Raw genomic sequence first — 12,197 nt, forward strand, 5'->3', positions numbered from 1 at the left:
TCATATACATTGTACTAGATAACAGGAAATGACTAAATAGAGTGGATGTGATAAGTAAATTAAGCTATAGAGCTATTAGTTTACTGTAATGGCACTCAAACACTGACAAAAGATGCTTTGGTGCAACCAAGAAGTTTTGCTATTCTTTAAATTGAGGATTTTTAGCTGAGAAATGTTATTTTATGTTCATATATGTTATGTTTGTCACCACAGCTAAAGTCACAGATAAGATAGTTAACAACAAAACAATTACATGGGTATGCAAATATTCTGTTCTTTAGATGGTGCATAATTTGGGTAACTTCATATGAAATAGGAGGGACCAAGAAGCAGAATGGGACACAGCAGCAGATTTTAGACTTTATTAGAAAAGTGTCTAGCAAAGAAATTCACTAATTTATAACTAACTGTTTACAAGTAGACAAAGTCCACACAGGGTTTATGAGCAGTGTTTTTCACACCGTATAAAAAGGCCTGCATTATTTAATTGAGGATTTGTGAATATGGAAAACAAATGTAAGATTCTTAACAAAATATTATTCAAGTGTCTGCCTCAATTCTCATGGCATCTCATATCTTCTCCAAACAGACACAAAAACACACCTTCAGTTGTCAGAATTTTGTTAGAAAACAGATACCTTCATGCATGTGTGAAATAATCTTGGATTTGAGAAAGCTACAGGGCAAGGACACCACCAGTGTTCAACAACCACTGGAAAACCCCTTTTCCTCCATCTTATCAATCTATTTCATTAGTCCCGAAGAGGAATTCACTGCCAGCCCCTCCCATCTTTTCTACCCCCAATCTTCTCCACTCTGTGGTTATTCAGTGAGGTAGAAGTGCATTTTGTCATTTACATTCTTGCGCTCTGGATTAAGGCGCTTTAAGATCTGCGCCAACACATTGACTGTCTGCTCACTGCTCAAGCCTGTGCGCTTTGTCTGGAACTTCTTCAACAGGTCTTTGGTCGTCATGGGCTTGCGGATCAGGTAGCGCCGGACTGCCTCCTCTGTTAGCTGCACGTCACTGTGGGGTAGATGGATGGAGAAGAGAGTGAATAGATGAGGGGTTTTGTTTGCTTGGCTTTGATGGGGCCAAGTAGGTGCTGGCTGGGATATAGTGTTTGAAAAATAGGATGAGGTAAAATGGCCAAAGTAGCCCATGTCTGTGTGGCACAGGATTTTGGATGAATTTTTTTACAAGCATGTCTCCATGACATGTACATTTCTTACCCCACGAATAGGCTTCTGGCAAAACCATTTATTTTTCGACAAGAATTGTAAGTTGTGTACCTGGAGCTGGGGGTGGATTTGCCTGACTGGGGCTGGGGCGTGCTCTTTCCTGAGGGAGCGGGGCTCTGACTGCTGGGCTCCATTTTCAGCCTTTTGGCAGCTGGTGTGTCAGTGCCAGGACCCTGGGGCTGCCTCTTACCTGTAGAGAAGGGATGTAGATATTTCAGGTTTCAAGAGAGACATTCATCATGAGAGAAATCAAAATACTTGTCAATCATCTGTGTGTACATACGAGCACCTTGCTCAAGCTTGTTGGCAGCAGCACGGAGCGTATTGGAAGTGGCAGCAGAGTCTATGGATGGTGTCCCAGGGCGACTGCCAGTCCTGGAGCTGCCGCCAGAGCCACGCCCACCTCCACGCTTGGGAGGTGTGCGCTTTTTCTGAAAGAGAAAGAGAGAGGCAGTTGGAAAACCCCTAACACATCTTAAAAACAGGTGTACATGTATTAGCAACAGCATTTGCATTGACACACTAAAAACGTCCAAATGGCAGAAGTCAAAATCTTTCTCCAATAAAACATGTTCTGTCACTGAACATTAGAACAATAATTATCATAATATACTTACAAGGATATAAGGAAGTTTATTTGTCATTATACAACAGGTTGTATAGTGAAATTATCCACTATATCAAAATAAAAATTGTTCAATAAAGTGTCAATATATCTTAATCTAATTATAATCCATGACTGATGCACAAAAAATCGTGTCAATTTGCATGAGCAGACAACAGGCAGACAAATGACATACCAACGGTGAATCTTGTGGCAGGAATAGAGGAATTTCTGATTACACGCTGCATTACAATCCATGAGACACACACAGCACATATAACATGTACACCGTATTGTAAAGCGTCTAAAGCAGTTCAGTATTATGAGCTAGAGCATTCTGTCTTCTTCAGAGTTCGCTCAGAAGTAAAAAGCAGCCTTTAAATGTGCCGTCATGGTTATTGGATAGATATCAAAATAATTACGGATATTAATATTTTTGGCCATATCGCCCAGCCCTAACCCTAACCCTAACCCTAACAGATCTTAAATGTTCTAAAGGAATTCTGGTTTTAGAGCAAGAAAACAGAACATGGAGACACACACACACACACACACACACACACACACACACACTCTTACCACCATAAACAGAGCGGAGGCTGCTTCTCCTTCAATGTCGCTGTCGTCTGAGCTGTCTGATTCTCCACTGCTGTCTGTGACACACAAGGGCACAAAACTCACAACTTCACCTTTAATATCCTTAAGCGTCAAACAGAAGGCGGCCTTATTTAACACTGCTAAGGTGGATTAGGACCATTTTTCAAATCTGTATTGTGACACGATAAGAACTGTTTCCATGGGTACCTTTTTTCTTCTTTTTCTCCATTTGGACTGGGGTCTTTTTTCCATCCTCTTCCTCATCCTCCTCTTTTGCTTCCTCCTCATTCTGCTTCTCTTCCTCGCTCTCTTCCTCGCTTTCAGATGCCTCGTCAATTCCTACAAACAAACAATATTTTAAAGGAAAAAATACAGTTGCCAATCATTAGTGTGAAGGTCTGTGATGGCAATTATGTGATAGCAATAATCGGTGAGGATCTGCTGGTTTCATGGTGAAGTAGGTGAGAATAGACCCCATTACAGTGTATACAGAAGAGGTTAGCCACTACAGAAGATAGCATCATCACTCAAAAAATAGCAAGATGCTCTATAAACCTCCATTCTATGGGCCATTTGAAAAATGACTACTTTGCAACCATATTAATTTAGTTGAAAATTATTTTGAAAATTATTTTGACAAATATTTTAAATTGAATTGAAATGTTCAAATAACTGCTACTTATAATAATTACAAATTCTATTTGGGCATTTTTGTCTAAAAACTAAATTTTATGAGCCAACATGGGTATTATATCATCAAAAAGGTAACACTTGCACACTAAGGCCCTCTCAAATAAACACCTCCCCGCACGCACGCACGCACGCACGCACGCACGCACGCACGCACGCACGCACGCACGCGGAGCTCTGACCTTTGGGGTGTTCCTCTCCTTTGCTGGGCTTTGCTTTCTCTGGCTCCTCCTCTGAACTGAAATCGGAGACAAACGTGCACTTCATGTAAAAACTCAACAAAAAATAAAAACATATTTTATACAAGTGTCTATGAAGAAGCTGTGGTGTTGTTTGCCTGTGTGTGTGAGAGAGAATGCAGTGGTTCTGACCTGCTTTCATCTGACATGTAGTCCACCTCTAGGCCCTCATAGTCACCATCATCACTGTCTTCCATGGCCTCGTTTTCACTGCTCTTCCTCTTCTTCTTCTTTGCTTTCCCTTTCGCCTCCTTCTCTTTCTTTGCCTTTGATTTGCCCTCTCCATCTGGCCCAGGCAGATGGATGGATTGGCAGAACGTAACAGAGGAGAGTGGATGAAATCAGAGCAAAGAAGGATGAAGCAAACTCAGTGATAGTAGAGTGAGTACATTTAAAGAACATTTAAAGACCCCATGAAATGGACGATAACTTTCTCAATTTTATGTAGTTCCTGTTCAAACAGGATGTTTGGGCAGGACATAGTCCAGGGAAGGGTCATTCACAAGTGCAAACCAAAGGGACAGAAACTATTTTATTTGAAGGATGAGAGAGGATGTTTATAGATTTGTGAACATTTTATTGACTTCAAAGTTTTATTTATATCCACAAGTGCAGGATGATGTCACCACTTAAGATACTCTGATCACAGGAAGTAGAAGTCATATGACAATTATTACAATGACAACAGGTGTGGGGTGCTTCACTGGGAGACTCAGACTAATTTTTCGCTCCAAGTAAGAAGGTGAGCAGGGATTGCCTATCCAGTAGCCAATAGACTGGCTACTTTTACCATTTATCCTTGCAGGCACAAATAATGTACTGTGGGGGAATTTGAAAAAAAGTATCATCAGCCTTTAGCTGTCTCTGCATTTTCTTATGTCTGAAGAGGGGTTTTCCTCTCTTTCCTGGGTCCCATCCCATCTCTCTCTCCTTACCTTCTCCCATGCTGCTGTCGCTGTCATCGCTGCTCATGTCCAAGTCATCTTCCAGGTCATGGATGCGCAGGTCGCCCCCTCGCCCACCCCCCTTCTTCTTCTTCTTTTTCCCCGCCTTCTCAGTCTCATCTTCCTCCTCCTCGCCACGTTCCTGCTCCCGCAGACGTCTCTGAAGCATGATGCTGAAGTGGTTCACCACTTTGTTCCTCCTGTAGTTTAAGGAAAAGCATGGTTAGCACAGTTAATTTTCTGACAACACAAGAATATTTTATTTTTGTTATCAAATGTGAATAAATGCCGAATTTTAATTAATATGAGGATAGTTTGCAATCCAAACAGGCAGAAAATCATTTACCAAGGAGGAGGCAGCCAATGAAAAGCTTGTTTCATACAGAAACATTGTTTTCACTTGATGTGATTTGCTCATGCTCAAAAAAAGACCAAAGACCATACCTTCCAACACTTCTGTTTGTGCTGCTAGTCTGCCGTATTTTACCCTTTCTGTCCAACCATTTCTCCCGTTAATCTCCCTTTTTCTGACACACCTCTTATCCAGTGGGTGTTTTGAGTGAATTTTACCTTATCTGATTTATCTGTAGGTCTGTCAGATAAGACTGACAGTCTAATCTACAGTACTTCACACATTAGGACGATTTGTTCTTGTGCTACCTGGCAACCCATGTTGAACGTCACATTCAGAAATGATGAGTGTAAACTGGCCCATATGGAAAATGCTACTACTTCTTTATCCCCTGTCAAACATGCTCACATTTCAACATTCCCTGCATCTAGGACTCCTCCTGTTCTCCTCCTCGCCTCTCAACTTTAAATTCCCCTGAACAGCTACTGCTCTTATCCTTCTATACTTCTCTTTTCTTCCGTCTCTCCATTTCTGTGTGCTTCCCACCTGATAAATCTCCTCAAGTTCCTCTCTAATCAAACCTCCATTCTTCCCTTCCTCGTACTGATTTTCCCTAATCCCCCTTCCTCAATCACAGACACTTAATCCTCCCTGTTGCTCCGCATTCCCTCACCTGCCCCATTCCTCCTCAGCTTCCTCAGCAGTGAGAGTGCGGTGCTTTGCCAGCGGTGTAAAGTTGTACCAGCCATGGACAGGGAAGGCCTCAAAGGCTCCATCGGGACATTGTGTAAAGATGTAGTAGGATGCGTTCTCTGTAACACCGCCCTTCTTCTGACCTTTGAACCTGACAAAAACATACACAAACAGACAGAGGGTGAGAGCAAATGCATTTAAACATGGAAGAATCCCTTCCTCCCCATCAGGTTCGGCCTATACATTCAAATGGAGATTTTTTTAAGCCAGAAAGTGGTGCTGCTTATACAGGCATTGGCCAAGATTTTAAACAAATCCCAAATAGAAGCAATCTAGCCACAGTGAGATATGTTTTTTAAACAACTTTAAAAGAGATGCATAACAAGTGGGGACCAGTGCTAAGACATAAGTGGACTGTGCTCAGTGTATGAAAATTCCTGTGTTTATGTTGCAAGTATGCAGTGACAGTGAGCAAAAGATCCTTCACAACCCATCTTTTTCTGAGCTTATGAAATTTGTGTAAGTAAGAAATAAAACAAGTGACAGAGAGTAAAGAAGTGTCCTCACCTCTTGCCAGCTTTGCCGTTGACCTTGAGGATCCAGGGCTGATCCTCCACTTTGAACTCGCGTGTCACAATACCAAATTTCTTCCGCCGTGCCTCTTCCCGCTGCTTCTTGCCAAACTCACTCCCAGCTGCGCCTTCCGGCATCTCCTCCTCCCCATACATCCGCCGAGCACTCATGTCTCTTTCCATACGAGCCTGGGGAGGGAGGTAGATGTTAGGAAATGTAGAAATCAAATTTAGAAACTCCTGTGATCATCATGCGTTTACAGCATGTCTCTTAAATGTAATGCGTTTAGAAACAGTAAAAAAGGTTATTTTTGTTTACCTCTGCAAATTAGCAACAACTACTTGTTGCATCTACTTGTAATTTTCTCACCTTATACCTACAGACTAACATTGTCTGTTCTTCTTTCATCTTATCTGACAACAGACTACCCATTTATCTCTGTTGGCAAATCATGTTTCTTATGCTACTTTAGTTAATTAAACTATTATTGGTACTGCTGTGTCATGCCCTGAACTTTTTACAGGGAAACTGCAATACCTCAACTGCCCACAAGAGGGAATAACAAGCTCTCATTCAGTGTGGAGAGCATGCATGGCATTGGCAGGAAAATCCAGCACCATGGAACATTAATCAAACTATCTATGTGGAATATTTCATTTGCAAAGATATTAGGCACCAGCATACCTCCTAAAATACATTTCTGCTATAGGTCAATGTTTTGTAAGATTGGTTTTGTCGTGGCTTAATTTATAGGGTGACACAGGACATCTAAATAAAAAGGTAAAGAATTTGCAGTGCTACTATTTTTAATGAATGAATCTCCTCTTAGAATGTATTTGCAAAAATTATAAAGGTGACAGAGAGAGCACATAGCAGAGTTGTTTAGTAACTGTTTAGGTAAGTAATGTTAAGTAATCACTACTATAAAAATAAAGTTCTCTTGGCTAAAAAAAAAACAAAAAACAAAAACATTCCACATCAGCTTCTCATTACATGGTTTATGTCCTCAAGTGTCAACTGAACCATCAAGGGTCAAAGGATTAGCATGTTCATTCTTAAAGTGAGCAGTACTCCCTACTGAGAAATAGGTAGCTGTGTGTGACAAATGCACACTATCACTCATGCTCAGCACCCTGCCTGAAACACCATGACAAATATTACAGAGGGATCAGAATTCCCACAGGATGTGAGTGACATTCATCTGTCTAGCAGTAGACCCACCTGAGTCCAGGTGGAGCAGTTTACTTTGTCTCCTGCATTGAAGGCCATGATGCTGTACTTCTTGGTGGTGTTCCTATATTATAAACAGCCAGTAAAACAGACAGCAACAAACTGAGAGGCAAACAAACATCCATTCATACATTCACTGGCTTTACTTATTCCCACTGATGGTCTTGGGGCTGCTGGTGTCTACCCAAACATGCACAGGCAGAGAGTGACAGGCAGAGAAACAACCTGTACAGGCCACCAGGCCATCACTGAATTCACACAGATAGGCAGACAAACACTCATATACACACTAATGGATGTTTAGAGTGTCCAGATGACCTGACTTGCATGCCTATGGACTGTGAGAGAAAACCAAAGAACCTATAGGAAATCCACACAAACATAGTGTGAACCACTATACCAAATTGCTGAACTAGTGATGTTTGTCATCAAGCACTTATCCATTGTACTAGCACAGCAGGGACATAAGTCATAGACAGACAGAAGGGTCTGGCAAAGCATTGCTGATACACTTTGATACAATTTGCATTGCTGGGAGAAGGCAGGATATGTTACTCACTTGGGAACTCGCACAGTATATTCAGTGGCTGAAGAACTGCTACTCCCCTGTAAGACAATCACATCCAGAAAATGCCTTTAATGAGGTTTTGCTCTTAGCAGTGAATTTTGCTCCCATCTAGACTGTCAGTTGGATGATCTGTAATACTAAATGGACTGTAGCATCCTCTCAATTTGATTTCAATACTGTGTGTGGTTATAGTGGCTTCATAAAAATCCCACATAAAATGATCCACTGTTTGAGCAGGGTTGACAACACACAATGCAAACAAACAATTGTGGATCTGAAGTCAACACAGGTAACTAATTATCTGATTACACCATTTTGAGGGACGATACAAGATAAAAAGTTTAAATGGCTGACTTTGGGTAAAGCCATGCTCAGAACTTACCAGTGACGCCATGTCTGGTTGTCTGTCTCTGTTTACTCCACAGCTGATCACTGCTTCACCAACTCAGTACACCACTGAAAAGAGTTATAATAGACTGAATCCGGCTTATTGTGAATTATATTCAAAGCTTACCCCCCTGTGTGTCAGTGTGCTGATGTGAACTGAGCAGAACCACAGGTTTAATAATCAGTAGATACGTTAGCTGGCAGTTGTGTGATGTTTGAGGGAAATATTAAATTAGAGATTTGCCCCTCCAGCCCGTAGATGACAATGTGAGACTGTCCATTTTATTGTAACCGTATCTATTACACATTTGTGGGGAAGTCAGAAGATTAGGTCTGAGCTTTCTGTCTAAGTCCTCACCCCTTTGACATAAATGTGTTTTGGGAGCTCCTGCTAGCGGTAAGTAAAAGCCCAATGTGACTGCTGGTCCTGTTGGTCTCCGTGTAATTCACAGAGACGACTCATGCCATACTTCTACCACAAGCTAACTAACTGCATTGTCCAATGGCGAGGTCTAAGCCTAACATGTCTATTTAACGAAACCTTAAACTGAACAATACTCCGTCGATAAACTCCCCACGTTAGGCTAGGTTACTGCTGCTAACACAAACAGCTGTTGGTTCGTGTTAACGCGCCGTGACAAGCGTAGTTCGGCTTCAAATTTTGCGCCAGATTTTCGCTAAATTACATAACGTACGCGTTCCTGGCATACAAACACGCATAAAGCAGCGGAGCACATATTTTAAAATGTAAAGTTTCATCCTCACCCGATTCACCGGTGGAATAATGGGAGATAAACGTTCCCTTAACTTGAACGGCCGACCGGGAACGTAAACCAGAAATATTGGTTCCTGGGCAACCCACACAAACAACAGGCGCGCACGTCCCACACTCAAACAGAGGGGGCTGGGCACGAGACTGGAGCTCGAGACTTTATGGATGCCAGATGACAGTGCAGACAGAGACTCGCGCTTATACATCCATAACCTAAATGCATCGAGGTATTATATTGCTTATTACATAGGTAATAGCAGCCTCATCACAACTAATACAATACTTATTCAAAAACCAAAACAATACTAATACAACCTTTAAGAAAGATAGAAGTGAATGTGAAACGACAATAAATGCTATTTTTAAAAGACTACCCTCCTTATGTGCTTTGTTTTTTGTTTGTTTGTTTGTTTTTTGCATTGATTGATTGCCTCAAGGTGGTGCTGTGAATGTGTAATAGGCCTGCATTGAAGTACCCCAGTTCCTTTCTTTGTTGTGCGTTTGTATTTTCATGGATTTGTATTCACACAGGGGCTTAGATACACCAAGGTGTGACAGCTTTACAAGACAAATTGATGTGATGGCAAAGCAAGCTCTCTCCTGCGCCATGCCTCACTCTATCCAAATGAAGTCTGTGTCAGAATGCTGCATGTTAATTTTAAAAAGGGAAAATGCACTATTCCATGTTTCTCACAAAGAATATCTACAGCATCTCTTTTGGAAATAGAGAATCCTGATAGATGATTAGAAGAAATGATGAGATAATTTAGAAAATATTGGCCAATAACCATCTGTCTGAGGGAATCAAAACAAAAGTGTTTGGAGACTATTCCACACTCACTTTCCAGACATTACAGAGAATTGAGTGAAAGATGTTTCAATCAAAAGCCCTTATCTAAAACCTGATGTCACATACTCTCACAGAATAAAATCAGTAATATGCACTGTATTATACTTTTAACTTTTTTCCTGACATGTGATAACAGATGTAACAGATTAAAGGTGACATACACTCAGTGGCCACTTTATTGGGTCCACCTGCACAATCTAATTCTGCTCTGCCATAAAGTTTACTTTTATGATGCCTGTAATGCTCAGGTTTTATTTTTGTCACAGTAATAGAGGTGTTCAATTCTATGTTTGGCATTGAGCTCATAGTTAGTGGTGCTGTTGTACTGGACTGCATTTTATTGAGAGCTGTTTCCAATATTCTGTTCCCCTCATGTATATAAAATAGGAAGGACAAAAAAATTAGAAACACCTCTCAATATAATGTAGTCCAGTACAAGACCTCTGTAAACTACAAACTCAGTAATAAACACAAAATTAAACTGACACATTCTCCACAATGTCAACAAAAACTGAGTATTATTAACTTCCTTAAAAGGTAGAATTCATGGCAGAGCTGTTGCATTGAGCTGCATTAGATTGTACAGATGGAGCTGATAAAGTGGCCACTGAGTGTACATCACTCTCACTCTCACCAAAAATCAAAGATTCATGTTATTGTAACAGATTAATGTAGATACATCATATGAATTTCACCAAATCATTCCAGTTTGTTTGTTTGTTTATGTTTGTCTCTGCTATTGGGTTTACTTCTCCTACCTGTGGTGCAGTGTGTGTGTGTGTGTGTGTGTGTGTGTGTGTGTCTTCCCTACCTGCGGTGTGTGTGTTCATGAGCATGTGTGTTAAATCTCTTTCCAGCTTACACAACGCAGAATACCACAGGCGTGACACACCGGTTACACATAGACTCTTATTATATTGTCTTTTATGTGTTGTTGTACACTGTTTTTACTGAGCCCTGCTGCAAAACAAATTTCACCTATTGGAGCTATAAAGCTCTGAACTAAACTGAATTTGAAGCTTTTCTATTTGATCTAAAATATCACTCACAATAATGCTATCTGCTGCAGAAGTTGCATGAAATACTACAAACAAAAGCAACAGCAACAATTGAAGGGAAAATCCAAATAGATTTCAAATTATTCCTCTGACATCCAGAGCTTCCAAAATGGCTCTGGATCAGTACGTAATAAGAGAAATAAATACATAAATAAATAAATAACGAGGTTGGAATGTTTTGCTTGCAAACACAGGCCTACACTGCTGATGCGCCCCAGAATTTGCATTGCATTGTATTTTTTTGAGGTCAGTAATTTTCTTTTCAATCAGTAGTTTTACTTTACTCTTACCTTGTTTTTTTTAAACTATAGTATCCTTAGCTACATTTTTAAAGGACTGCTCTTACCATGGTGGTATAACAAAAAATTTTAAGTTAGACATTTGCGTTGCCTGCCTACGGGTTGCCAAGTTCAGATTTAAGTGATCCATTTTCACTGTGAGGAACTGCAGGCAGAGGTGGCAAAAGTACTGACATTCTGTACTTAAGTAGAAGTAAAGATACTTGTGTGAGAAAAGACTCTGGTAAAAGTAGAAGTACCAATTCAACTTCTTTACTCAAGTAAAAGTAAGAAAGTACAGGCTCTGAAATGTACTTAAGTACAAAAGTAAAAAGTAAAAATGAATTTTTTACCATTAATGATACATATACCTTTTTGATAACTTTTTGACGAAAAAAATAGTTCAGGGCACACAAAACAGGAACTTTTCCTCTTTTATTAACAACCTGCAAAGTGCTGGTACAGAGAGAAAAAAATCACGCGACAGTCTAGTTTTGCTGCAAGCCCAGTTTCACACAATAATCAAGACTGAACTGACCAGAGGTCTTGAATGAGTACCTTGATGACAGCTTTGGTACTCTAAACACTATACCTAACGTATATGACTTTTAACAGATTTTTTCTTGCTTCTGCGACTCTGTTTTGTCGTCGACTAACATTATTTTCCCTGGCAACTGTCTTCCTCCATGTCTCCAGATTTCTCTTTATGGTTTTCTTTTTCTTAACTGCTCTCACGCCCCGCGCCCTCTCTCCCTTTCCCTCTCTGTGCAGGGATTCCTCCAGGATTTTTGGAAACTGTGGGGGAAGGGCTTCAGCAATAATGTTAATAATTTTTACCATGGATCTTTTGTAGCACAGGGGAGATATGCTGCTCAAACACTCAGTATGTAGTGTTGGTGTATGTTTATGAGTTGTAGAACATAATAAATTATCTTGAAGGAGTAGATGTTTACCAGTAAGCTTGACTCCAATAATTTAACAATATGTTAAATTATTATTTGTTTTAAAAATGTAAATTACTTATTAAACAGACCTAACAATTCAGCTGCCAATGAATGAGCAGTAGTATGCCTGTGATAACATAGAATGAAAAATAAGACAAAGTGATACCTCTCTATGA

At 40.3% G+C, this 12,197-nt stretch overlaps 1 protein-coding gene across 3 annotated transcripts; it reads right to left on the reverse strand.

Annotated features, from left to right (window-relative positions):
* Positions 1–347: 347 nt before the first annotated feature.
* Positions 348–9,015, reverse strand: gtf2f1 (general transcription factor IIF, polypeptide 1). Of its 3 annotated transcripts, none has more exons than XM_030058211.1 (14): positions 8,885–9,015; positions 8,115–8,188; positions 7,724–7,770; positions 7,156–7,228; positions 5,929–6,122; positions 5,342–5,512; positions 4,308–4,516; positions 3,505–3,658; positions 3,316–3,371; positions 2,651–2,782; positions 2,426–2,499; positions 1,532–1,673; positions 1,294–1,432; positions 348–1,027 (listed from the first exon to the last, which is right to left on the reverse strand). In XM_030058211.1, the coding sequence occupies exons 2-14, from the start codon at positions 8,124–8,126 to the stop codon at positions 823–825; spliced, it is 1,608 nt and encodes a 535-aa protein (XP_029914071.1). In that variant the 5' UTR covers positions 8,127–8,188; positions 8,885–9,015; the 3' UTR covers positions 348–822. The 3 variants fall into 3 exon arrangements, with proteins under 3 accessions (XP_029914071.1, XP_029914069.1, XP_029914070.1); XM_030058209.1 differs by having other exon boundaries at positions 1,526–1,673; XM_030058210.1 differs by lacking the exon at positions 8,885–9,015 and adding an exon at positions 8,478–8,755 and having other exon boundaries at positions 1,526–1,673.
* Positions 9,016–12,197: the final 3,182 nt, after the last annotated feature.

The sequence above is a fragment of the Myripristis murdjan genome, chromosome 8, assembly GCF_902150065.1.
Source record: "Myripristis murdjan chromosome 8, fMyrMur1.1, whole genome shotgun sequence".
Lineage (NCBI taxonomy): Eukaryota > Metazoa > Chordata > Actinopteri > Holocentriformes > Holocentridae > Myripristis > Myripristis murdjan.